Source organism: Mustela erminea, chromosome 1 (assembly GCF_009829155.1).
Source record: "Mustela erminea isolate mMusErm1 chromosome 1, mMusErm1.Pri, whole genome shotgun sequence".
Lineage (NCBI taxonomy): Eukaryota > Metazoa > Chordata > Mammalia > Carnivora > Mustelidae > Mustela > Mustela erminea.
In genome coordinates, this window is record NC_045614.1 from 202047205 (window position 1) to 202075046 (window position 27842).

The following is a 27842-nucleotide window of genomic DNA, read 5'->3' on the forward strand; positions in this document are numbered from 1 at the left end:
GCAGAGAGGCAGGCAGAGAGAGAAAGGAAGGGAAGCAGGCTTCCTGCTGAGCAGAGAGCCCATTGCGGGGCTCAATCCAAGGACCCTGAGATTATGACCTGAGCCAAAGGCAGAGGCTTTAACCCACTGAGCCACCCAGGTGCCCCACATTGCACTAGTCTTACCAGTTTAATTTGACCATGATTTTCACATATCTACTCTTTTTTGGTATAAATCAGCTTAGAAGTTAAAATTTGTTCATTTAATGCTCATCCATTGATTCTAGATGTTTCATGACCTTGGGTTGAAATTGAATATCTTTTGATACATAAAAATTTGTGAAATCGTATGTCAAGTTTCCTTCATGAGTTATCACTAATAACTTACGACCAAACCAGAATCTATTCTAAGGAAGCTCTTTTTGAAGTATAAAAAGAAAGTAAATCATGGATCTGATGATTATGTCCAAGCTGCCCCCTGTAGAACTCCCAGGAGACTCTGCTCACACTTAGCATCTTAACAGTTTGGTTCCTTTTGTTTTGGTTAGAATGATGATGCCTTCCTTTTATAGTGACTTTTTTTTTTTTCAAAGAAAAAACAAAATATTTTTGTACATGTTGTTACTAACTCATCTCTAACTTACAAGTCTTCTTCCATTTCACTGAGAGAAGTAAAGTAAAATTTATACCATAACTTACAGGATAAGACAGGTTTTTGTTGTTGTTGTTGTTAGAATCTGCCTTTAGGTTGAATCCTTCATAGATGTCAAGTTCATTGACAAACTATAGAACGGATATATGTCTGATAATAGCCCTGAGATTAAAACCTTTGCAGACGTCACATTCGTTGACAGCTACAAAGAAAATAGTAGGTACAGTTTGGTTCTGTAGTTATTAACTTAATTTTGCCTTATTATAATTATTGTATATTTTTTCCTTATTGATTTCATTTTTCCTTAAATTATTAATATTGTGGAATGTTTTTCTCTGTCTGCTACTTTTTTAGTAAATAAATAGCTGGGTCTTACTGACCTCTCAATGCTCAAGCAAAATGAACTGAGTTTTTTGTTTGTTTGTTTGTTTGCTTTTTAAGATTTTATTTTATAGTAAAATCTGTACCCAATGTGGGGCCTGAACTTCTAACCTTGAGATCAAGTGTCACATGCTCTACTGATTGAGCCAGGCAGGTGCCCCTAAAAATGAACTGACTTTACACCAAGCAATAATTAATGTTTTGTACTCCAGTCAAATTGCTCAGCCTTCCAAAAAATGTATTCAGTTTTTTTTCTTAAAAAATCAGTTAATAATTCAGATATATGAGAAAATTAATAACCCTTGACATTAGAAAAAAATTTTGAGACCAAAAAGTTTTATGATAAGGATACTCACTTAAATAATATTTCTTAAAAAAATCTTTCCCAAAATGTGCAGTGCTTTTAAATATCTACAATTACTGTTGAGAAAATGCTACCTATATTTTCTCCAAATTATTTAATCACATATTAATTAATACTTGCTTTTAAAAACAAGAACCCTTTGAGGAATTGTTCCTTTAACAAGTGTAGGTAATTTATATATTAATCAATATATAGGAAGTATCCAAATGATGGGAAGGTGTGGCTCATGAAATCCTGATGGACAAGCTGGAGAAATGTGACCCAGGTTAAATATTTAGATGTATTCACACAGTTGGAGCCCATACCCAGAGGGTATAATAAATTCCATTATATGAAGGGAGGTGTGTAATAGCCTTTCCATAGTTCTTTGCCTAACAAAGTCATAGTCATCATTTTATTAGCGATCTGAATGGGGGTGTTTTTGATGTTGTTCCCAATTGCATAAATATTAATCTTGGAAGGTTCATAATCTAATCCTTGGACAACAGAATCAGTATCTGAAAAGAACCTCACAGGTTAGTAACATAGTAGTGATTTCAAACTTGGGTCCAAAAAATCTAGCTGTATTAGGTTAGAGGAAAGATCACTTAATAACAACAGGAAAAAGTCTTGGGGAGTGTAGTTCATTTTAAACTTAATGGGATGATAATTTAATGGCATATATGTTGTGGGTGTGTATGTGTCTATATGTACCCATACAAACCCAGTTAAATTCAAGAAACATGTTTCCAGCTCTTATTTTATAGAATGGTCACATGGCTTTCTTGGGGGCTGAATGAGTTTCCCATTATTGATAAAATTGACCCAGATGATGGTGTAGAAGAATTCTGAGTAGAATTGGGGTTGTGTGGTGGTTTAATACTTGACCTTACTGAACCTTGAAGATCACTTCCAATCTGGTATTTAATCTGTTGAAGTGCTATTTCCCCAAATGAATGCAAGAGAATACCATACATGTTATTTCTGAATCATGGAACTTCTTTCAATTTAAGATTCTTGCAAAACTTGTTTCTGTTAACATTTTCAGTCAGTTTTGAACCTTGTCCTGGAAGGGAATCAACGGAACAGGCTTAGCAGCATGGAACCACCCATGTTAATAGTATAGCGACCAATGGGGAGCTTACTTGAATTTTCTCAATTTAATAACTGCATCTGTCCGTATATTTGACCTGAATTTATGCATGGCTTGTTTTGCATTCCAGATGATCTCAACGTAAGTGGCATCATAGCAGCTGTAGTAGTCGTGGCCTTAGTGATTTCAGTTTGTGGCCTTGGCGTGTGCTATGCTCAGAGGAAAGGCTACTTTTCAAGTAAGTGAATCTCACCCTTCTTTGCTAGATAACTTCCTGTGGATATAGAGTTTTCTTACAAGACCTTGTTTCTCTCAATTGGTTCTAACAAATTCTAGTGGGTATTTTTCCTTGGTTTTTCTGCAGCAGAAAATGTCCCAGGTGACAGGTAGGTGAGTTATGAAGGACCTTGGCAAACAGAGGGAGAAAAGGCAGAGCTTCCTCATCACAACGTTCAGGAAACACCATAGACTATGTGAGAGGCACCGTGGGGTGGCCTAATGGGGTGATACTGACAGATAGTCAACGCACATGGATATTTATAGTATATTGACATGTATTTAAGAGCCCCTTAAGTTAGGAATTATGTATCTCAAGATGTAAATGGATTTCCAATTTTATCATAAGAAGCTTCATTGAAATAAATCAGTGAAATATTTTATCAGTGTTGAATACCAGAATGTTGAATGTCAACTTAGAATAACTATATATATAGCCTTGTTCAATAAAAACTAGAAACCTGTAGTATTACAGTTGCTTCTGGACAAAGTTTTTAATTCTTAGGTTTAGACCTCTTATAACTCCAAACACCCATTTTATGATAAAATGAGTTTAATATGAATGAGATTTGAAAATAATGTATTATTCTTTTAAAGTATTTCTTTACTCCCCATCTTTATTTAAAATTAGGGGATTTTTTAAATTTTCTGAGAGCTCAAAAGCTGCAGAACTCCATCAAGTCTGTTGGAAAGAGTGTACAAAGCAGGATTTTTTTAAAGAATAGTAAATTAATTTATAGCATAAGCAAGTTTTAGACCCACTGTTTTATAGTGAACATTAATTTTAGAACTTAGGTTTAAAAAACATATTAACATAAAAATTAACCTATAAATAGATATTCAGTGTTATAAAATGTTTCCATGGCATTGTTTCAAGCATATTCCGTGTAATTAAGAATAGCTGCTTTGTGAATTAATAGCTCCTTTCCTTGGTGCTCCAATCTTAGTCTAGTGTAAATGTAATTTTATGAATGGAATCCATCTGAGGCCCCCTGCTGGTCACCGGTGAAAGTACAGACAGATAAGATGATTCAGACAAAATTCTTGTCATCTTTATCCACAGTTGCAAAATAAAGTATATCTTTATTGGAAACTTGGTAAATACATTTTTCTTAAAATGCTGAATTAATCAAAGATTTGACTTGGGTGTTAGGAATTCATTAGTGAAGAATATTACTCCCATTCTCAGCTGATAGAAAATCTATCCGAAAATCTATCTGAAATCTTGATTTCAGACAGGAGTTGGCAGGCTATAGCTGGTGGACCAAATCCAGCCTGCCACCTGGTTTTCTGTGGCTCACAAGCTAAGAATGGTTTTTACAAATGAATATTTACAATCTATTTGATAAGAAGGAATACTAACTTTGAATCCCAGTTAGCAGAAATGTTATACTTGTCAACGAAAGAATTCTATTTTTCCAATTAATAGACCTATACAAAAGACTTTGATTATTATTATTGTATTTTGAATTTTAATAATAAAAATTTTTGGAAACTTGGTCTCTCTTATTATGTAAGTGCCTACTTAATACTTCAATTCTACCTCTTGGCCCACAAAACCTAAAGATTTGCCTTGTGGCCCTTGACTTGTGGCCCTTGACAGAAAAAAGTTTGCCAACCCTTGATTTAGAAAGTACAGATGTCACCAAGAGAGAATCAAGATTGAGAAAAAGAAATTAAGCCTAAACTTGCTTTTCTATGAATATGTATCATACCATATTACTCTTGCATTAATGATATATCCTTATTCTTTTATAGAAGAGACATCATTCCAGTAAGTATACTTTCTTAAATGCATGCCTTTCTGCCCATACCAGCTAATTTTCGGCTAATCATCTATTTTAAGTCAAACATGGAAAGTTGGGTTATTTGTGAAGGTTTTATCCTAAGGGAAGTGACTCAAATTCATCAAGAAATATATCCCACCTCATGCCTACCTGTCAATGCTGTTTAATTAGCTAGAGAAGACATGTAGTCACTAATTCAACTCTGTAGGCATTTCTATAATTCTCTTTAAAAATATATATTTTCTGTATTTTGATAACTTTAAATTTTTCAAATAAAAATTTATTAAACAGCTATTTTCACATTGAATTGGTTACTTTTTTGGTGCCCAGCTCTGTCCTAAGGAGGGGCCACACAGCAGTGAACAAAACAGGCTACACCACTGCCTGCCTCATGGAGCTTACATAGAGAAGGGTGGAAAGTAAACACACATGTAAACTCTACAGCATGTCAGACTGTGATAAGTGTTCCGGAGTCAGCTAAAGTGGATAAGGGAATAGAGAGTACATGGGGTAGGAGAGGAGATGGTCCTTTACAGTGGTTAAGTGGTTCATTCACTGATGAAGTGGTGTTTGAGAAGGTCCTAAAGGAGCAGAAAGAGCCAATTATGCAGATACCCATGAGAAGAGCGTTCAAGCAGAGGAGAAAGTATAGATGGAAAGGTCTAGAGTCCAGGCCCACCTGCAGTATCTGAGGCACATGGAGCGGACTGGTGTGGCTGACACTGAGTGAGGACAGGAGAGGGAAGGGATGAGTGTGCAAACGTAGTGGAGGCCAGATGACACGGAGCCCCTTCAGGGCACTTGTGAGGAGTCTGACCTTAATTCTGAGTCAGATGGGAAGTCACTAGAAGGCTTTGAGCCAGCAAGTAGTATCCTGTTACTTAATTTTTAGAAGCTCACATTCACAGCTCTGTTAAGTATCAACTATAAGGGGGGCACCTGGGTGGCTCAGTGGGTTAAATCCTCTGCCTTCGGTTCCAGTCAAGATCTCAGGGTCGTGGGATCGAGTCCCGCATCGGGCTTTCTGCTCGGCAGGGAGCCTGCTTCCTCCTCTGTCTCCGCCTGCCTCTCTGCCTACTTGTGATCTCTCTCTGTCAAATAAATAAATAAAATCTTAAAAAATATAAAGAACCAACTATAATGTAGCGAAGAGTGGAGGAAGTTAGGAAATTACTGAGTAATTATCCAGCCAAAAGAAAATGGTGGCTGGTTATGTGAAGCAATAGGATTCTGGATATATTTGAACAATTTACTGATTGGTTGGATGTCGATGTGAAAGAAAAAGAGAAAAATCAAAGATAGTTCCATGCCTATGAGAAGAATGATGTTACCAATTTACCGCAATGTGCAAGATTTCAGGAGGAGCAGGTTTGGGGGCGTTAGGTGGGAAGGTCTGGAATGTTTGGGAATTTTAATATTTGAGATGCCAATCAGGCTTCCTAGTAGAGATAATTAGTAAATAACAGAATATATAAACCTGGAGTTTGTGGAAATAACTAGGTTCAGCAATTTAAAAATCATTGGTGTATGAGATGACAAAGGTTTTTTAAAAAATATTTTTCATTTATTTATATAAGAGAGAGAGAGAGAAGAGAGCAAGCACAAGCAGGTAGAAGAGCAGAGGCAGAGGGAGAAGCAGAGTCCCCGCTGAGTAGGGAGCCCGACGCGCGGGCCCAATCCCAGGACCCTGGGATCATGTCCTGAGCTGAAGGCAGACGCTTAACCCACTAAGCCACCCAGGCACCCTGAGATGACAAAGTTTATGTGCGCTTGATTTGTGACCATCCTTTGGGTGTACATGGAAATGGCAGACCCAACGCGGGGCAATGGGCATTCGCATCTACTCTCAGCTGCCATGGCTCTAGAGATGTCATAATCTTCAAGTCTTTTTGAAGATTCAGCTGCCATTGATCTCCTGTTTCCACACTTCCTGCTCAACCCTGATTGCTCAGTCTAATCCTATCCCAATACGAGTCCAGGATGAGTTCCAAGTTATCAGGACTAGCAGTCGAGAAGGGGGAGATTTCAGAGAACAGGGTCGCCTGATGTTATAGCCTCCCACAACCCACCACAGGCAATTGTGAGGACTGCCACTTTCATTGAGGTAGCTGGAAAGTAATTAGAGGGTTTTGAGCAGAAGAGAGAATCAATCATCTTACATAAGGAGAAAGGTCGGCATTGCTACTGTGAAGTTTATTCTTCTTTTCTATCACAATGTCTCTTAACAACCCAGGGAGGAATCTGGGAGGCAGTATCTTTACTCCAAGACACATCTCCTGACATTTGTCAAATCCATGACCCTTAAAATTTGTTGGGTAATGAATTGGATGTTATATTAATTTGCTAGGACCGCTGTCACAAAGTGCCACAGATAAGCAGCTTAAACAGAAATTCCTTTTCTTATGCTTCTGGAGGCTACAAGTCCAGATCAAGGTGACAACCAAGAAGGATTGGTTCCTTCTGAGGGCGGTGAGGGAAGTGCTGTACCAAGCCTCTCTCTCTCCTTGGCTTGTACATGGTCTTCTGTCTTCATATTGTCTTCCTTTTGCCTGTGTTTGTCTCCACATTTACTCTTCCTATAAGCCCAGCGGTCATTTGGGATGGGGTCTACCCTAATGACCACATTTTATTTTAATTACCTTTGTAAAGACCCTGTCTCCAAATATGGTCACATTTTGAGGTATTGGTTGTTGGAATTTCAGCATGAATTTTTGAGGAAGGGAGTTCAGCCTATAACAGATGACTAGATAACTAGAACCCTAGTTACCTTGTAAAACTTTCTTTCCATATGGGGCGGGGAGAGGGGGAGGATAAATTTTGATTATAATGTTCAAGATTTCAAAGTGCTAAATGTTAAAAAGTTGCTAAGTTAAAAGTGAGTAAGTCTCTGCACATTCCAGAGAAATCTTTAGTCTTAGGCTACAAAGATACATAGGGCTTCACAGGCTGATACTTTGTTATATGGTTTTCTCTGTGAATATTGCCTATAAACATAAGAAATTCAGTTAAGAATGCTGGCATTTTTAAATATTGTCTGTTATATTCCACAAACAGGAAGAGTAGTTCTGCATCTAAAGCCACCACAATGAGTGAAAATGTGAGTATTTTAAAAACATATTATTTATAGATCAGATGTGTTTAGAAAATAGGGCAGGGAAATAAAATAATTATAAGAAGTGATGGACTGTCACTTTTACTATACTTTTGTCTTCTCGGGTCTATGACTGGTCTTTAGAAGGAGCTGAGTGAATGTTAGCTTCCATTCTCTGTCTGGAATGGTAGGATGAAGTTACCCCACATTTGTAGATCAGAGGGGCTTTGCCATACCGTTCATCCTTTTTCTCATGTTTGCTATCAGTAGCCTCCTCAGCATCATTCGGTCTGATATTATCAGCTCCATTTCACAGATGAGAAAATTAAGGCCCAAGTTCTCACAGGTCCCAGTGGTGGGGCTGGATACAGGTACCTCGATTCTTGTCAGCTTACCCAAGCAGATGCCTTCCCCTAGATCTGTGTAAGACTCTCCTTTCGTTATTCAGACAACCCGGAAAATTTAGGAATATGGAATATCCTCTGCTATTGCCGAAAGGAATATTTCAGAAATCCCTGAAGGGATACAATAATTATCTAATTCAGGTGTTTTAAGCAACATAAGTTGGACCCTTGTGTACTTGTGCTTCTGTGAACACTATAGTGAAGCAGTAAATAACATCGTTGCTCAGATTTTGTAGCTCTTTGGATGGATATTCAACCGTCTGGATTTTTTTTTTTTTTCAGGAATATGGGAGGTAAGCGGGGAAGGTTTCCAGTGTTTTTAGAGGTCTAACCCCTCTCTTGAGAAATGGAACACTGGTTCTCTGAATTCACACTTAAAGCTAGGGGTATGCAGTGGAAACCAGTATTTTTCTTTAAAAAAAATTTATTAACACATAATGTATTATTAGTCCCAGGGGTACAGGTTTGTGAATCGCCAGGTTTACACACTTCACAGCAGTTACCATAGCACATACCTTCCCCAATGTCCATAACCCACCCCCCTCTCCCGACCCTCCTCCCCCTGGGCAACCCTCAGTTTGTTTTGTGAGATTAAGAGCCTCTTATGGTTTGTGGATACTAGTATTTTAAACACTTGAGTGATTTTAAGTGACACTAATTTACAATCCACTTATTATTCCATATATTTTTTTCTGTCAAAATTTGATTTTTTTAAATTGTCTACTCCAGAATCTCTCACAGAAGTCACTTTATTTTGTACTTTACCGCGCCACAATCATATTATTCTTTCATTAGCAGATAAGCAATACGTAACTCCATCATTTGTTCCTAGAATTTATAGAAAACACTCCTTAAATGTGGAATAAAGTAATCTTATCCTTCCAAACAGTAAGAGACACTTTGTGCCTGTCAGAAGAGGAAAAACCTTTTTTTTTTTTTTGTCATTGTCTTCTTCCTGGTTGCCCTCATTCCACTGAGAGGTTGAGCCCCCCATTCTGGTTTTGCCATAAAGCACGATTTCTCAGTCTTGGCATTATTGACAATTTCTCATCATTCTTATATTGTAATTTCTTTATAATGAGTTCTTACAATTTTACATATTCTTGGGGTGGGGGGCACTGTACCATGCATGATAGGATGCTTAGCAGCACCCCGGCCTCTACCCTCTAGATGTCAGGAACATACCCCAAGCAGATAAGATTACCCCATTCTGACTTCTTTACTCTTTAGGCAAAGTCTCAAAGAACTTATTTCCTAGTATTTCTTTAATTCCCCATAAAACAGATTTAGTTCACTCTATGCTGGTTTGTACCTATGAGAGTCTCATAGTGCATGTAACCTTATACTGATAAAATTTATATATTTCTTTAATTATGAATTAATACATTGTACTTAAACTTATTTTTTCCCTTTTCTTAGGATTTCAAGCATACAAAATCCTTTATAATTTAAAAGAAGTCCACCTCTGAGATACGCCAAAACCACAGTTGTTACACGTTATTAAAAGATTGTAAAACTCTGCTTTGTCTTACATTTGCAAAGAGGTACATGAGGAGATGAAGTTGATATTTCACGATAATTTTTATGATCGTTAAATTACTTGAAATTGTTATTTTAAACAAATAGTTCTGTCAGCACCTAAATAAAATCCAGTCTGACTTCTCGCGTCTGGACTAAATTAAAAGAATCACAAAACTCTGTAATATTCTGGGGTTTATGAAATGTTAAATGTCCTAACTTCTAGAGGAACTTACTAAAATATATGATACTGATTGTGAAATTAATCCACAGAGCATGAAAATATATACTGTGCTCACCTTCTGTGCAGCAGTCTGATTTAGAAGGTTAAGAAAATACTGACAGACACAAAAGGAACCCCTGGTCTCATTTCTACCAGAATCCTCTTTTCTCCCTTAATACAATCCTTATTCCGCTGCTCATTTATCACTAATCTATTCACAGGAGGGAGGTAGGAGTACTGGGTTTTATTTCCAAGGATTTGTGCTTTGTGTTTACTTTTATTTGTGGGAACCAAAACCAACATGAAAAAAAAAAATACCTAATGACCAGAGCCCACTCCCCCAGTGTGTGTCATTGATTTCTTCATTAAACATAATTTTGAGAGTCAAACACAAACCCAAGTGTGTTATTTCACTTGAGTTGTTTGTTGGTCTTTCCTTCTTCTAAGACTATTTTGAAGAGGATCGGCGGCCTTGACCTCAGAACTCGGCACTGCACCTACAGCGTAACCTTACAAACACCTTTCTCTGCGTGATGGTGACTTCATACTGATTTTCATATGATTTTCTCTGAAAACCACGCAGTGAAATTCTGAGCTGAGCCGAGTCCCTTGCTAGCCAATCCTGCTTATTGCAGAGCCGGGGATGTAAAGAGAAGGGGTTATCTGACAAGCGAAACAAAAGAGCTCACTGGGCTCCCCACACTTGTTGCCCTCCTTGATACACTGAAAGACACAGGAGAAACGGTGGCCAAAGTGAAAACTCAGTCTCATCATCTGATTAATTGTAAGGTGTCCAACTAACAGTAAGAACAATCAGAATGTGTCAAAAAAGCATAATCTTCTATAACTTATGATGATTATTCAATTCATACAAAATATGGGTAATAAAATATGGGTAGGGCATTTCTCATTCTGGGAAAATCTGGATGAAACTTTGTCATGAACTTTGTCAACTTTGAACATGGTTAAGCTGCTTTTAAAGGAATCTATTCTTTTTTCCCATTAGACAAAGCAAATCCCAGGATTATCTGGACAAATGGTTTAAGCATTAGCATGTACCTGGACACCACACCAGGCCACTGGAAGATGCCTGTTGTCAGACCATACCTTGCCCCACACGTGTCTGTGGCACTGGGTGCTTCTCACCAGACTCTTTCCAACATTTTCTATATAAAGGGCCAGACAGTAAATATTTTAAACCATACTGGCCTGTTACAGTTACTCAACTCTGCCTTTGTAGCACAAAAGCGGCCAGAGACAATAATAAACAAATAGCATGTTTGTGTTCCAATAAAACTTTATTTATAAAAATGGCAGGCGCAGACAGGATTTGGCTCCTTATATGTGGTTCCCCAACTCCTAGTGGTGAAGCATGAGAAAAATTCCTGTCTATAAACATTTGCAGAAATTAAGCTAAATGTTGCCCATGCTTTGATTTGCTTTGGTATGAGGAATGCTTTCTTCTTGCATTGCCAAGTGTCAAGGGTATATGTGAGTCTCCAAGGTGGCCCTTCAGGGGGCGTCTGGGTGGCTCAGTTGGTTAAGTGTCTAATTCTTGATCTCAGCTCAGATCTTCTTGATCTCAGGGTTATAAATTCAAGCCCCACATTGGGTTCCACACTGGGCTTGAAGCCTACTTTAAAAAAAAAAAAAAAAAAAGATGGCTCCCCAGGCATACCTACCATCACATAAGATTAATTTCTTCCACTTAAATAACACAAATCCATGTTGTGGAGGAAAATACATAGTGCCTTAGCTTTACTAACAGATGAAAGCTTCTGAGTCATTTGGCTAGAGGATTCATCTTACAAAGTATTAACATACAATACTTTCTTTGAGCCAAATATATATTATACATTATTTTGCCATATTATATGTAGCTAAGTAGATGTCATTGTGTGGAGAATGCTTTCTCCCACACAAAGGATATACTATAGAGCACTCATTCTCCATTTATTGAAAGTATATCGACTTGTGTCTGGACTTGTGCTTCCATTTGCTTTTGAGGGACTTGAATATTAACAATTGGTAAAACCCCATTTCATAGAGCATTTTATTTTCCTGCAGTAAAATTGTATAAGGACCAGGGCTCTGAAATCTCTAATAGAAAGTTTTGCTTTGTTTTAATTATCATTGTTGCTCCTATAACTAGGTTTATTTTTAGTTTTAGGTTTAACCTTACTAAATCTGGAACAATTTATTGTTTTTTAGTACAACTTTGCAAAGACTTTCCCTCAACACACGAGTGGCTTTGTTTGATGAAAATCTACATTAGTAAAAATAGCTGAACTTGTTCAACTTCTTAGGTCCATTTAACCGGAGCAGGGCAAGAGTCATCCACCTATTGTTCAGTAAAACCCGGGAAACTACACCCTCTCACCATCTGTGGCTACAGGGCGAGTTCTTTAGCTGCTCAAGATTAGAACCTCATCATCTTTTATCTGGCTGCCTGCCAACCTCTCAAATGCTGACAAAAATGCTCTGCAAATAAAAAGTCAAAACTATAGAACATTTTATATATGTCAGGCGGGGGTGGATGGAGGTCAGTCCTCACCTCCATCCCCTGTATACAATCTCATTCACTCAATGGTATTACCTATCATGAGGCACCTGGGTGGCTCGGTCAGTTAAGGGTCTGACTCTTGATTTCAGTTCAGGTTGTGATCTCAGGGTCATGAGGTGGAGCCCCATGGAGACTGCTTGAGATTCTCTCTCTCCCTCTGCCCCTCTCCTAAATAAATAAATATTTTTTTTAAAAAACAAAGTTGGTCATGTCATCATTGGCAGACAAGGAATCTGAGACTCAGAGTCAGTCCACCAAGTTCACAGAAGTGAGGACTCATGGTTTACAAGACCATGGTTTATAGGTCCATCTGCTGCTGGAGGTTTCACGCAAGGTGGTTTATTTCTTACCCCCAACAAACATTCCCTTCAAATTCTGAAGCTTCCCTCTTGTGCCACACCTTCCCTTCACTCTTAGTAACCTCTGGCAAGTTGACCCCTCCCTAGGCTCGCAGCTTGCAACATTGTTCGGTCTTCCCTGTCCCCACAACCCAGTCTCAGTGCTGTGGTGGGCCCTTCCGTCCTCATCCACTCTTCCCTCACCCCAGATGCCCAAATCTCTAATCTTGTTTTATTGTTGTTGTTGTTGTTTAATCTTGAAGCTAATCAGGATGACATTTAACTGCCAGCAGTCCTACCCTTCCTATCTCTACGTCTGCCCATCCTCCGCCTCCCCTTACCCATCCACGCCACCCTGCACTGGCTCATTCCGGATTGTCACTGCTTTCAACCTTTTCACCTCAGGCCTTTGTTCCCATCTCAAGTTTTATCTTTTTTTTTGCTTTCAAGTTTTGTCTTCTACGACCTTCCTCCCCCAAATACTCTCTCCCTTAGTCGGACTTCTATCTCAACGACTACCAGATTACACTCTTAAGCAATGTCAGTCCACTTCTCTCTTTTCTCCCTTCCCCTTGCTAAAAATCTCCCACTCTTTTCCTTTACGGAGCTTATTTCCAAGGGCTAAATTCCTAACCCAGGGGTTCAAGGCTTCCCCCCTCACCCTTACGTACATGTTTTGTCATACTCTCACAACCTACCTATCTAGCCAAATGTTCCACTGTTCTACTTTGGTTGCCTTCTGCACCCATCAAACTGAACTAGGGTCATTTTATTTCACACATGCAATGTTTTCCCCCTGGAATGCTGATTCTCCCCATCAACAGAATAGGTAAATGCTATTTACTCTTTAAGGGACAGCTCAAATTTCATCTTCTCTGTGAGGCTTTCCCTCATTCCCTGCTGGAAGAAGTTTCTTTCTTCTCTGAGTCTCCATAGCACTTGGTTGATTTTTTTTTTAACGGCAATTGTTGGTTTTTATTTCATAATACACTTGTACATGTATTAAACAGTATCTGATGTGGGGTTGGTATCTAATAAATGCTGAATGAATTTTTAAAAACAAAGAGCACTTGTGAAAGGACAACTAAAAAATTGATAAAATTTCTCCACAGATTTAGATTAATAAAGTATTGTATTCTGCAATGTTATTATCATCCAGTTCATTTATTATGCAAAGTGACACAAATTATTACTCCATGAATTAAAGCTGGACATTAATTATTTCCCTCTTTTCCCACTCCTTTGTTATTAGGCATCCATTTCCACACAGTTCTTGAAAAGATCTTAAGGTATTTTTCCATCTTTCAAGTTTAAAATTTGTTTTTCCATCCTATGTTTCTTATTTCTGGTTTTCCATCCTTAATTTTCCGTACTTTGTTCTATAAGGGTTTCGGACACTTTTAGTAGTAATACCTGGTCAGGAAATTCAAGGTAAACTGTCAATTCTGTTAAAAAAGAGACAACATACTCTAGAATGGAGACATTTGTACTAAGTCCAAATTGTCAAACCAAAACTTTAATACCGAACTTAGTTTCAACCTCTCCTGGGAGTGGAATCTATAACATCAACCTGGAATTGCCTGGTCAAACTAGTGAGGTGATCTGCCCCATAGACCCTTTCAGTCCCCTAAAGGAAGGTGACCTTGCCACAGCCAATCCACTCTGCTTGTAACTTCCCTGTCCCATCCCTTTCTGCCTATAAAAGCCATTTTGTGTAGCTCTTCAAGGCACCTTCCTATGTGTTAGACTGACAGCTCCCTGATTCATAAGACTTCCTCAGTTGAATTTCATTTAACACTTTCTAATTACTCTTGTTTATGATTTTTAAAAATAAGCCGTATTTTTATTTGCCCAAGTTTTAAAAAAAAAAGTACTAAGACATACTAAAGTATAAAACATCTTTATGCTTTCTACTAACAAAATGCTCTCAAAATAAGTGAATAGTTGTATCAACAAAGGACCTGTTTAAGTTCTCTAAGACTGAGGGCGGATTGATTTAAAGGTCCACTTCATCCTGTTTTTAACACTGAATGTGTTACTTACAAGTGCTTCCTAAAGATGGTGTAAAAACTGAAGCTTCCTAAGATACGTGGTTGGATTTCTGACCTTGCCAGGTGACTTTCAATTCTCAAACTCAATTTCTTTCCAAATATTTAACTAACAAAAATTATATTAAAGTTACTATATGTCAAGAAAATTGTTTTTCTTATATTTTAGGATAACGTATAGCAAAGAACATGAGAAAAAGCATTATACATAAAGACAGGATACATTTATGTTAACAGAATGTTGATTAGGCCATCTTCTGTTGCCCCAAGGCTGAAGATAAGTACCTCCTAAACCATAAACCATTTAAGTACAGATACCCCCTTGGATGTTCATGAAGATAATGGTGCTACCCTGAAATCATTACCCCAGTCCTCTCCCTTTTACCCTGCGACACAAGCTCGAATGGACAGATTGAGGGTGGGGAGGAACTGAGAGAGACTGAATTGTCCAAACTGTGAGACAAAATGAATTTGTCCAAGTTGTGCATTCTATTAGCCAACTCATCCCCAAGTACGGGGAATTTTAAAGAGAATCGCTTAGAAAAACTGAAGGCAGTTGCCAAGAAGGAAATAGCTATTTGAGCAGGGAGAAAGAGTTGGAAAAAGACATGAAGATAGAAAGGGGAATGGTGAAGCACCTATTTCCCCATGATTTCTTGGGGCAAAGACAGATGAATTTCCCATGGTCATCTGGGCATCATTGAAAGTAGCAGGCCTTGGGCCTCCTGCCAGTGTCTTACTGGGGCAGGACATCTGAAACAAGTTGGACCGGGATGGGAACAGAGAGGAGTCTGGAAGAGAAGGAGCAGTTGGAGTAGACCTCCCACTTAGGGTAATCTGTGCAATGGGAAGACCTCCCAGCACACAGAGCACCCCCCCCCAAGAACTTATACACACAGCACCCAACATTTATAGGCCTGCGACAGCAAGGGCAGCAAAGGAGAACTAGTAATCGCCAAAACCAAAAATCCTACACTAAATGATTTAAATAAAAATCACCTGAAACAGAAGCCCTCTTTGGTTATTATTATTGAATGTAACAGACGTTATGACCCTTTCGAGCTCTCAACTTTCAACTCCATTTCCTCCTCTTATAAGGATACTGGCCAGACTGGATTCAGGCCCACCCTAAAGACCCAATTTTAACTTATTCCCTGTTAAAAGTCCTGTCCCCAAATACAACCACATTGTAAAGTTCTGGGGGTTAGGATTTCCACAAATGAATTTTAGGGAAATGCAGTTCAACCTGGAACACCAGGCATAGGAGAAAAAACCATTTTCAATATGGAAACGTAGTAGGTTGAGATCGTTTTTAACAAACATCTAAGGTGTTAAGTTCAGGATAAAAAGTGCACTGGCAGACTGGAAAGGCAGAGAAAGGCTAGAGGTGCACAGTTGGGGCAGCCTCATCAGAAAGAGGAAGGGGCTCTGAAGAAGATGAGGGCTTTAACATCCAGCTGAAAAAAAGATCACTTCCCTGGTCAAAAGTTAGTAATAAATGCCCAGAGATGTAGGGCATGAGGTACTTAATACAGTGTTCTTGTTATCAGTCATAAATACAATCCTTATTGTTTACAGAATGAATGAAGACTGGGATGTTCCAGCAAACTCCAAATAGTTGCAAGACAGATTTTTTAAAAGTGTTATGAGACAGTAGATGTGAAATTATGAAAGGTCCAATTGAACTAAACTGAGTGGGGGAAATAAGGGAATAAGAAGGGAGGGGAAGGTTGTGCTGACAAGGGTCAGGCCCTTCTCTAGACCAGCAATTGCACTGTGGACCCCAAGGCAGCCCGCCTGCCACAGGTGGATGGGAGTTGCTTCAGGGGAGGTTAGAGAAAGAACCTGAGCAACTAGACTTCCTCAATTACTTTTAAATAATACCATAACCAAACACTATTTCAATGTCTACAACTACTTAAATAAAAGTAGTTCTAGGGAACAGTCACTGCTTACCATCATTTGAAGAAACTGGGCCGTTTCTTCCTACTGCTTTACCCTTCCCAATTCTAAACTCTGCACATCTTACTCCTATAATCACAGCTGTATTATTAGGATATGGTTACAGAAGTCTTTTGGGAAAGGTATTTCTAAGTGGGTTTGATTTCAGCTAGAATGGCACATCATAGTTAAGAATCTATTCCTCTTTTGAAGTGAGCTAAAATGCATTAAGAAAGCTGTTTTAGGACTTCATTAAAAAAAAAATCTGTAAAGGTTTATTAACACCCATACTTATTGACAGAAGTCAGTTTGTCAGATATGAAAAGACACAGCAGTTTCCTTCTTAAGAAAAATAATCTCCTTAAGAGCTATCTCCAGTAACCAGAATTTTGATGTGCCTGCTATGGCACCTATCTGGTACATTATTTGCTGGCTCTTCCATCACCTGGGTAAAATCACACCATATAGCTTAATCTTTCAAAAGAGGTTCCTTTGTAGAACACCTACCCCGTCTCAACTTTCCTTCCTCTGTCTGGAGAGCACAGTAGTAGCCTCTGATCATAAACTGCGAGGGAAGAGGAGGGACCTGGGCTATTGGGATAAAAGCAGTTAACATTTGATGAGATGGTAGTTAAAACACAATGGATGTGCCTGTGTATATTCAAACTTAACTTGAGTTTCCTGGAAAAGCGATGATAAAGATTTATAAGCCAGTTCTTTATATCCTGGGAGCAGATATAACATGCTTCTGCAGCAAACATTCCTTAGCTCAGGGTGTCTCCTCTCAGGCAATAAGTTTCCGGGACTAAAAAGATAGCCCTGCACACTGAGAAGAGTCTGGTGGGTTATGGGCAAGTTCTAGCCGGTTTATCCAAAGTCTCCATCTGATTCATGATAACCAATGGGAGGATTTAATAATGATGCCGAGACACAGAATTCAATATACTCAACTGCACACCCAACATCACCAAATAATTTATTTGGAGTCAGAATTAAAAGAACATTTGACAGTTGAGAAATGTATGTTTATTCTGATCCAGTTGTACAACTAATCTAGAACAAATTATCGAATAAATTTTACATTATTTCTTCAAGACTGGGGTTTTTCAATGACTTCAAATTTAGGATCTAAGGGAAAAAAAGAAGGTTCAAGCTTAGCCATATTCCAATAAAATGCATTATCTAGAAATCTTTAATTCATCAATCTTCTGATTTTTTTTTTAGTGAATACTGTTTTTAAACACCTACATGGAAACATAACAATTGCTAAAGGTTTATTTAGCACTTACTACAAACCAGGCTCTCTATTAACTGATTTCACATACATTAGGTCATTTAATTACAACCACAAAGAAGACATAATTCTTCCTAAATATCAGGTGAGAACAGTTACCAGTTAACTATCCAAGATCACACACCTCATAGATGATTTTGTTAACACTCAAGATCAGGGAGTTTGATTTCAGATCCCCACCACTAACCTGTTATATGATCTCCCATACCAATGGCAAACATTTACACCAGAGCTTCTCATGCAAATATCACTGTCCCAATAAATTTATGTGTGATTGTCATTTAATCATCTGAACAATCCAAGTAAGTATAAAGCAGAAATATGCTCAACTTAAAATAATCTCTCACAAGACTGAACTCATGATTAAAGACACTTACCTTCAAATTTGAAGTCTGGAAATGTATTCATGTCTGCTTTACCATACATCTGCTTAAGCTTAAAAAGTTCCCTCTCTAGGTCTTGCTGGTATTCTGGGCCAGTGTCAACCGGTCCTCCAGATGCCCTGTGGGGTAAATGAGCAGGTAAAAACTCATGCACTAGTTTACAAAAACAAAATTACTTTTCACCATCAAGTTTCAATATATCTTTCCAAAAGTATTCACATGGGAAAAATACTTTCTGAAAAAAAGTGTATCCATTTGAAATTCAACTCAAACTTTTTTTATAATGTTTCACATAAATGAGGCAAGTTCAAACTTCTAACATGCAAGGTCTGGAGTATCAAGGATGTTTATTAAGTCAGAATCTCTTGAGATCTAAGCTGCAGGAAGATATGATGGCTAAATCCAGGGGCTCTTGGAGTCAATGACTGCTTCTGCTTGAATGTCAGCTCTATAATGTATTAAAACTGCATAAACCTGAGCAAGGCATGAAGCACTCTAAATTTCAGTTTCCACATCTAAAACTAAAGGTCCTACCTAATGGTGGTGTTATGAGAATTATAGAGATAATGCACATGTACCACTTAACACAGTACCTGGCATGCAGAGAGGTGAAAAGTGGTCAATAAGTGTTCTCAATTTTTATAACCTGATTTAAATCAGCCACCACTGGGCACCTGGGTGGCTCAGCGGGTTAAGCCTCTGCCTTCAGCTCAGGTCATGATCTCAGGGTCCTGGGATCAAGTCCCGCATTGGGCTCTCTGCTCGGCAGAGAACCTGCTTTTCCCCCTCTCTCTGCCTGCCTCTCTGCCTACTTGTGATTTCTCTGTGTGTGTCAAATAAATAAAGATCTTAAAAAAAAAAAAAATGAGCCACCACTAAATGGCTTCTAAAAGATCTTAGTAACTTTAAGTCTCTATACCATGGGCCTAACAAAGAAGCAGAAATTTCCTACCCTCAGAGACTTCGCTATTTAGGAAAAAAAAAAACATGTTTATGCAAATATTTGTGCTACAAGAGTTATTGATAAGCTTCAAGGACACAGTTTATCAAACAGCTACTCAAGTTGAGGACAGCGCACTTTTGCTAATTAGGAAAAATTTCATTTTAAAAAGGTGGCATTTGTGACAAACCATGCATTTGAGTCAGACTTTCATTTCATACATTCTAAGACTGAAAAACCAAATATACAGAGGTAATAAAGAACTAGCTGTATATGGAGAATATAAGTCATCTAGATGAAAAAGCCAGCAGGACCCAGGTCACGAGAGGCCTGGAATGTTAAGTCTGGGACTTTGTATTTTATTTAGTAGGCAATATAATTATATTAGAGTTGTGCTTTCGGAAGATAAATATAGCATCATGGACCAGCAGTGGGACTAATCAGATCTAATAATTCTTCGCATTAATTCTGTATTTATCATGTTACTGCCACCTACCAAAGAACAATAAAACTTTACAAGTGAAATTATTAAGGGTAATAATATTTTCACACGACTACGATAAAAGTATAGGGCCTTACCTATGTTACAGAATTTCCACAAAAACATAGAGACAGCTCTAATTTAAGAACTTGTTAATGATGTTGGTTGTCATGGACCCGATTTTCTTCTAGATCAGCAGATGCAACAGAACTTTCTATAATGACAGAAATGCTCTGTATCTATGCTGTCTCATAAGGTAGCTACTAACAAAATCTGGCTAGTGAGCACTAGAATTGTGACTAAAATAACTGAGGAACTGAATTTTTATTTATACTTAATTAGATTTCAATAGTCACATGTGAATAGTGGCTAATGAAATAGATAGTAGAGGTCTAGATAGAGCCTTCAACCAGATACTTTTAATGATTGTCTTCCAGCTCTGGGAGCTACAAGTTTAGAAACTGCCTTAAGAAAAAAAAAAGAAAAAGAAAAAAAAGAAACTGTTTTAAGAGAATCCAGCCAGTCTCATCAATATACTGGTTACTGACCGATGATGGCTATTTTAACTTTAACATGTACTGGAAGACAGGTTATCACCCAGATACCACCTACCTCCTCCACAGAGTATGTCTCCTACACCACCTTATTACAGCCCCAGAACCTAGCACAGTGACCAGAACAAAGTAGACACTCAAAGGATACTTGTTTATTTCACTTAAAATATACTAGGCTAATTTATTGAGTCACTAAATTTTTGTAACATCTTACGAAACAGTACTGTTATCATCATCCCCATTTTACATACGAATAAAGTATAGAGGTTAAATAAACCTGCCAAAGATCAGAGCTAGGAAGTGTCAGAGCTGCATTCCAGGCAAGACTCTATGAGCAGAACATTTCTCCACACCATACGCACAAACGAATGAATTACAGGCTCCTTAGATTAAGAGTACACCTCAGGGGTACCTGGCTGACTCAGTGGCTAGAGCATAAAACTCTTGAGGGCCCTGAGTTCGAGCCCCATGTTGGACATAAAGCTTACTTTGAAAGAAATAAAATAAAGAGTCCATCTCAAGACTGACTTATTGGACAGCTTAAGTACACACAGCACCTATACTAAGATATTACTTCTAGACAGGAGACACATTCCCCAACCAGCCCTGCAAATCTGCTTACTGAACAGTGTGATTTTAGACAAATTCTAAACTTTTCGCCTTGCTTTTCTCAAATCTAAGATGGGGATAAGATCTGTAAGACTGCTGTCAGAATTTACTTTAATGCCTTTGCTCTCTCTCTCCTTTGTTCTGCTAAGGACAAAACCTTTTTGTTAGTTGCCCTGTCTCAAAATCTCAGAGTTCTTGAACTGATCCCTCTTCTCTGTCTCTCCACTAGGTAATAAAGACCAGTTCTCAGTCTCTCAATGTCTTGACTGTCACTTTTATATTTGCACTGCTATGAAAATAAAATTCTCATCAACTAATGCTTGAATTATTAAATTTTTCTACCATGCCTGTCTTCCTTTTCCATTCAATTGTTCTAACACTGTGATTGAAACTGCCATCCTGGGGTGCCTGGGTGGCTCAGTGGGTTAAGCCGCTGCCTTCGGCTCAGGTCATGATCTCAGAGTCCTGGGATCGAGTCCCGCATCGGGCTCTCTGCTCAGCGGAGAGCCTGCTTCCCTCTCTCTCTCTCTCTGGCTGCCTCTCCGTCTACTTGTGATTTCTCTCTGTCAAATTAATAAATAAAATTTAAAAAAAAAAAAAAAAAAAAAAAGAAACTGCCATCCTGATAGAGTTCTATCCCACCATCCCACTCTAAAACCTTTAATTGCTCATAAATGCCTATCATATACTACCTTAATTGCCCATCTACAGTCAAGGCCTCTCAAAATCCCCTCATTTTGATCCCATTCCTCTTCTTTCTGCTCCCTACACTCCTCATACACTCTACAGTCCTGGGAAATGGCATGATGCAATTTTCCAAATATACTTTGTGGTTTCAAGTTGTCATGCCTTAGCCCACCATTCTTTCCTCCTAAAAGATCCTCCTCCCACTCCCATTTATCTGTCTGACCTTCACACCAATTGTTCATAAGCTGGATGAGACCCTTAGTTATGGATATTTACCATAACTTCCATGGGTTCGAGAACACTTTCAAGCTATAAGCAGAATCATGTAAGTAAATTCTTCACTTTTTTTAAACTGAGATGATGATCCGTAGTTATCCCTATTCTCAAAAAGGAAAAAGGACCCTCAACAGAGCTTTCAAAGCTAAGATAAAACAATCACTCTTGCAACTTACCTTGCAGAATGCCTCTAGCTATAAAGGAGCATTCCTTTTTGTGAACTCCCCAAACACAGACTGTGTCACTACCTTAGATCTAATCCATTTTACTTTATATATTAATATACATATGCCTATAAGCTTTCTACACCTATCAAACTTCAAGAATATATAAAAATGCAATATGGCTTCTTTCTGTGCTCTGCCCCTGCCCTGGCCCTTAATAGCTCAGTGTTTTGCACATGCTAGACAACTAAGTAAAACAGAACAGTGAACTGATATATGTCACTTTCCTAACACTTGGGGGTTGAATTTGATGGCTAAGGTCATCTTTCGTCTCCAAAACTCTGTGATATAATTGTGTTTATCTTGGACTTGTTTTAAGCCATTTCAGAGTCTTTTGTCCTTTGACCTTCCCAGAGATACAGTACTATGGAAATAGCATTAAAGAGAAAAATGCTGTGTTCATACATTCCCCCCAAATCATGATGTCACAGAAAGACCACTAAATCGAGAGTTAGAATATTTTGATAATGTTTTTCTTCCTGTAAGTTTTTATGACTTTAGACTAATTAATGTCTAAGGGACTTAGTTTTCTGAAATATGGTTCGTAAATGATTTCCAAGATCTCATGTACTTCTAAGCATTGACTCCAGTGTATAATAAATAACATTATAATATATAATACATGGTTAAAATATATATATATAAATATATATATAATATATGGTTAAAATGACAATAGATCATATGGGTCCCTTGGGACCCATATAAAGAAAATAAAATTTGGGACTTAAAAACTGAGATTTTTATCTTCTTTTAGAGCATCTAGTGAACTTGTCACAGATCAGCTCAGGGAAGATCTTAGACACTTTCAAACACCAAGTAATTTTTTCCCCCGTCTCAAAACTTACACACTTTGAATATTTATATTTACACCATGGGTGGTTATCTACCCACTTACTGTCGTTTAGTTCTGTATTCTCTAATCTTGTCCACGAAGAGTTTCTGTACAGGATCAAGTTCCTTATTAAATGCCACTGCTGTAACACCAATGTTCCTCCTCAAATGAACGGAGACCGCAGACCGAATGAGAGAGGACAACCCGAAGAGCCTTTGAAGAATCATGGTGATTCTGTTATTGAAAACAAGCACCGGAATGTTAATATAGTTTAAAATACGTATACTTTATATATATGTGTGTGTGTATGTATATATATATATCTCTACCACTAAGAGTTTAAGAAGCATTAAGAAGACTGTACAGTAACACAGTCGTTCTTGAGTAGGGGTGGCAGTATCCCGCAAGAGATATTTGAGTTTTGGTTGTCCTGACTTGGGTGTTGCTGGCCCCTAGTGGGTAAAGGAGAGAACAAACTGAGGGTTGATGGAGGCTGTTGGGTGGGGGGAAAGGCTAGATGGGTGATGGGTAATATGGAGGGCACTTGTTATAATGAGTACTAGGTTGTATCAAAGTGATAAATCACTGAAACCACTATTGAACTGTATGTTAACCAGAATTTAAATAAAAATTTTGGGGGAAAAAATACCAAAAGAACTCCCATAGTAAACAAAATATCCTTCACCTACCAGGATGAAAGCAAAGTATCTGAAGAAATTATAGAATTCACCATATATCACTTACACCTCATCAAAGAAAAATACTTAAGACTCCAAGCAAACAACAAATAACCTTAAAGTGCTACTTATTATCATCTCCATTTTACATACACAGAAACTAAGGCTTAGAGATTAAGTATGTGGCACAAGGTTACACAGTAGAATCTGACTGGACACAGACCTATTTTATAAAAATTGTGCTTCCCGGTACATTCTCCCCTCTGGAATCTTAAGGACATACTAACAGTCATCAGTAAGGTCACTTCAGCCCAAAATACTTTGTGGAATACTTCCATATATATTCTCTCCTTGTACCGTTGGGTGATACTGTTAAGAACCAGAGGAAAGTGGTCTGATCTTACAGATAATAAAACTACGTCTAAGAAAAATGATTACATTGCCCATTTTCCCAGTTAATTTGCTCTGACTCTTGCAAAAATTGTGTCATTCCTACTAGGTAAAACCCATTTTCATTTTTTCAATGTCCATCACTACTGGTTTTTTTTTTAAAGTAAGTTCTATACCCAAGTGTGGGCTGAACTCCACACCAGGAGATGACGAGTTGCTCCACGGACTGAACTAGCCGGGCACCCCTCTATCACCATCTAAGTAGTAATGGCTCCCAAATCACAACTCTAATCTTGGCCTTTGTCTCTTCCCTTCATAAATCCTCAAATTCGACTTGTCTAAAAAATAAATAAATAATCTCACTATCAAAACTTGTTCCTTTTTTATTCCCTTTTCCCCCCGCTGATTAACGTAGGAGTGTCCACCATCAGTCCCGTCACGCGGAAAACACGTTATCACACAACTAGGTGTAAAATACAAACTGCGGTACGTTCTCTATTCAAGCACTATGGGATGCCACGAGAACCGGTGACACGGATTTGACACAGGAAGACTGGAGAAGGCAACAGCAAAAAAGGGCACACATGCGCAGAGAACGTGTGGTGAAAGCGCACGGTTCTGCAGTTGACAGAGACGGCGGACCGGCCAGCCATAGGTTAGTCCTCTCACCGCCTCTTCCGTGCATATTCCTAAGGTCAATCCACAACCCGCCTAGCCCGACCCGTTCTCTTCCTCCTTGCTGGAAACCCGGTTTTGTCCCGCCTGCGAACTTCGGCCTCACCCCTGGCTCAAGCACCCCCCTGATCCCCAGTCGGCATCCCGTTTCTTGGCGTTGAGGGGCAGGACTGTGCTGGAAAGCGAGAGCGGAAAACAAAGCTGCACTATCAGCATTTTCAGGCAGGTGCAAAGTGTTAAAGATGACTACCACCCATTTCCCTCTTACGGTGCACATTCCGCTTTACATCGTGGGGCACAATTTCCCGCACTCCCCAGCAGGGCAGGCCTGGCTGCGGACCGGCCCTGAGGGAATGACCTTGGGCTGCCCCGGCTGGGCCGGGTGCCCAGGAATCCCTGGCCTCCCTGCCTCCCGCACCACCCAGGGCTGCCTCAGAGCAACTATTACCAGGCCCGAAGACCGAGTCTACCCCCAACTTCAAGGCCTAAAAGCGGCGAGATCAAAAGTGACCCGGGGCCAGGCGGTGAAGGTGCCCGGGACAAAGGGCTGCTTTATACTCCTGAAGAACAGAAGTAACAGGCAGCCCAGGCCTCCTAAGAAACCTGGAATCTGCGTCCCAAGAGGCCAAGCTAGTCTAGCTACCTTCCGAGTCACCTTGCACTCAGTCCGGAGCTGCCAGAGCCTCCGCGGCCGCCACCGTTCTACTTCCGGCCCTGGCTCCGCCCCCACCCGCCTACCCGCCATCGCAATGCATTATGGGCCGCCGTTTCAGTCGGTCGACACTCACCGGACAGGAAACGTCTCGGAGGCGGTCTGCGACCGGACGGCTCTAGGTGAGACAGAAGCCAAACAGGAGGAGGAAGTGGAGGGTAAGTGCTTCCGGGTCTCTTGGCGAGACCTCCGCCATCTTTCCTTCGCCCAACTTGACCTGCTGTCTTTTTACCTCCTGGAAGCTTGTTTGTTTACGCATGCGCACTTTGACTGGTCTTTTACCTAGTTCAGTCCTCCCGGATTCAAGTCAGCATCCTGTTCTCTGGGGTTGTTGAGGTGTATGATTAAGCCCGGAAAGTGAGAGTGTAAAACAAAGCTGGATTGGGGCGTTGGGTTCCAGTGTGCCTCGCGAGCCTCCGTTGCATCGGGCGTTCGTTTCGCGCAACCTGCTGGGAGTTGTAGTCCCGGACCCGGGGGTGCCTGGGAGGAGGGGGGGGTTGGAGTTTCTCAGCGCCGATTCCGCGGGAAAGGCCCAGGGGCCTCACACTTCGAGTCGCGGGAGCTGCGGGTCTTACTGGGAGAGACGCTGCACGTGGAGCCCGCGCCCCTGCTGTTCTCAGCCGGCTCTGGAGCGCGGGTGGGGGCGACGGGGCCGATTCCGGAGCGGGTGAGTGCGGCCGCGGGGGAGGAAGGGAGCGCGGGCCCGCGCGGGCCGGCCTCGTTCCGGGGCCTTCTCACCCACAGCGGCCCCCCCGCGGCCGCCTCTGTGTTTTGTTTCCGCTGGTCCCCGGCGCTGTGACTCCCATTTCCGTTCGTGGAGACTTGAGGGAGCCGGGTGGGGAGGGGCGGGTGAGGCAGTGCGGGGAGCGGAGGGGAGGGGCGCGCGGCGCGGGGCCCTGGGAAGCCGCGCGCCCCCGGGCCTCCCGTGTCACCTTTCGCTGCTCCCTTTCCTTGCTGTCCCCTCCTCGCCTGTGCGCCGTCCGCGGCGGTCCGCGGTCGGGATGAGATCCTGACGCCCCCAGTATTTCAGAGGAAGGTGCAGAACCAGTCTCGTCGCCAACTCAGCGTTGCGCGCTCACTTCACTTCCAGCTGTCTTTTAGAACTGCCCCCCAGTGGCATCGGAGCCATTTATTAATGTATGGGGTGCCCATAGGGGTTTATTTTAGAAACGAGGAAGTAAGAGAAGGGGAAAATGATGGGTTCGGGTAGCTTGCCAGCATGTTTATTTAGTATTTTGTGTCCTGGAAGATAAGCCGTTTGTGCGCGTTTGCAGTGTATTTAGGGATCCTAGTTTGACTAGATTAGTAGCAGTGTTAATAACAGTGCCTCATATTGCCCTGCAAGATGGTGAGTAATGATGTAGAAATAGTGTCCACTTCATAAATAGTTTTCCACTAACGAATTCCACTAGCAGGATTTCCAGGTCTGGCGCGTGGGAGGAGCAAAGATTCCCGGTTCCCGGGAGCAAAGAGCTGGGCAGTGATAACATTCCTAGATACTGTGTTATCTTAAGCGCAGGAAGAAATTGGCCGGCTCTTTAGTAGCAACTTTAGGGGATTAACCTGTCTGTCTCAGGGTTTTGATCCAGGTTTTCCAAGGTTTTTCTTGTTTTTTTTTTTTTGTTGTTATTTGTTTTGTTTTAAAGATATATTCTGACATAAGCTGGACATAAGGCAGTTTTACCTGAATTGCATATATGCATGTCATGAGGGATATATAGTGTTGAAGTATCAAAATAAGGAGCTAAATGTTAAGTTGAGGTGAGTTATGAGGCCATGGGGAGGCTGGATACTAAATTAAAACAGTTGAGTTAAATCTCTCTCCAACCTTTATTTATAAAACTTCAAATCTACATTCCTGGAAAACAGAGAAAACCTCCCCCGGCGGGGGTGGGCGAGGTGGTCACCAAGTGTTAACCTTTTTTCACACTTTAATTCTCACTCTCTACACACACAGATGTTTGTGCTTTGTTGTTTCTTAAATTATTGATTTTATTTTTTTTTTAAAATGTCTTTTAATTTCTTACGATATTTAAAAGTATCTGTTAGCTTGGGAAAACCTGCTGTCAATCCTGCAGGTACTCTCATACTAATATTTAAGAATTCTTTATTTTCCTTCATTGGGCAAAGTTGTCCTAAGTTCTGTAAACTAATAATGCATCCCAATGAGGAAATACAATCCTTAAATTTGTGGCTCCAAAAGAGAATGTTATAAACATAACTGTATTTTAAGAAAACTAGCCTTTCTAGGAATTTTTACTTAGTTCGTATGGTTTTTGTGAAGTGTTCTGAACCCTGGGTTAAGATTTAATCTAAGAAAAACCAGGGCATCAAGGGGCAGCTCTTAGGTGAAGAGGTCCCACATAATGTTCTTGTCTCTGTTTTCATAAGTATTGACATAGAATTCTGAAAAATTGGTTCCAGAAAAAAAGCTAAGACCCACTCAAGCACTGATACCAAAGATTTGGA

General features: G+C 39.9%; 3 protein-coding genes across 7 annotated transcripts in view; 2 read left to right on the forward strand and 1 right to left on the reverse strand.

The window, feature by feature from the left end:
* Positions 1-10135, forward strand: part of JAM2 (junctional adhesion molecule 2) — a 63390-nt gene extending 53255 nt beyond the window's left edge. The window contains exons 7-10 of the mRNA XM_032353147.1: positions 2578-2685; positions 4482-4497; positions 7565-7607; positions 9425-10135. Coding sequence (XP_032209038.1) covers positions 2578-2685; positions 4482-4497; positions 7565-7607; positions 9425-9457 — 200 coding nt within the window. The 3' untranslated portion in view covers positions 9458-10135. The remainder of the gene's footprint in view (positions 1-2577; positions 2686-4481; positions 4498-7564; positions 7608-9424) is intronic.
* A 7452-nt stretch (positions 10136-17587) lies between these two features.
* ATP5PF (ATP synthase peripheral stalk subunit F6) lies at positions 17588-25540 on the reverse strand. 3 transcript variants are annotated; one of them, XM_032353171.1, is made up of 4 exons: positions 25450-25540; positions 22983-23153; positions 18308-18432; positions 17588-17764 (listed from the first exon to the last, which is right to left on the reverse strand). In XM_032353171.1, exons 2-4 carry the CDS (start codon positions 23144-23146, stop codon positions 17727-17729), a joined length of 327 nt encoding a protein of 108 aa, XP_032209062.1. In that variant the 5' UTR covers positions 23147-23153; positions 25450-25540; the 3' UTR covers positions 17588-17726. The 3 variants fall into 3 exon arrangements, with proteins under 3 accessions (XP_032209062.1, XP_032209070.1, XP_032209052.1); XM_032353179.1 differs by lacking the exon at positions 25450-25540 and adding an exon at positions 25317-25405; XM_032353161.1 differs by lacking the exon at positions 25450-25540 and adding an exon at positions 25305-25399.
* Positions 25443-27842, forward strand: part of GABPA (GA binding protein transcription factor subunit alpha) — a 33266-nt gene continuing 30866 nt past the window's right edge. The window contains exon 1 of one of the 3 annotated variants that reach the window (XM_032353085.1): positions 25443-25531. The gene's annotated coding sequence lies outside the window, so the exon portion shown is untranslated. Of the gene's footprint in view, positions 25532-25658; positions 26041-26079; positions 26410-27842 lie in introns of those variants that run through there. The other 2 variants (XM_032353079.1, XM_032353092.1) reach the window with 2 other exon arrangements.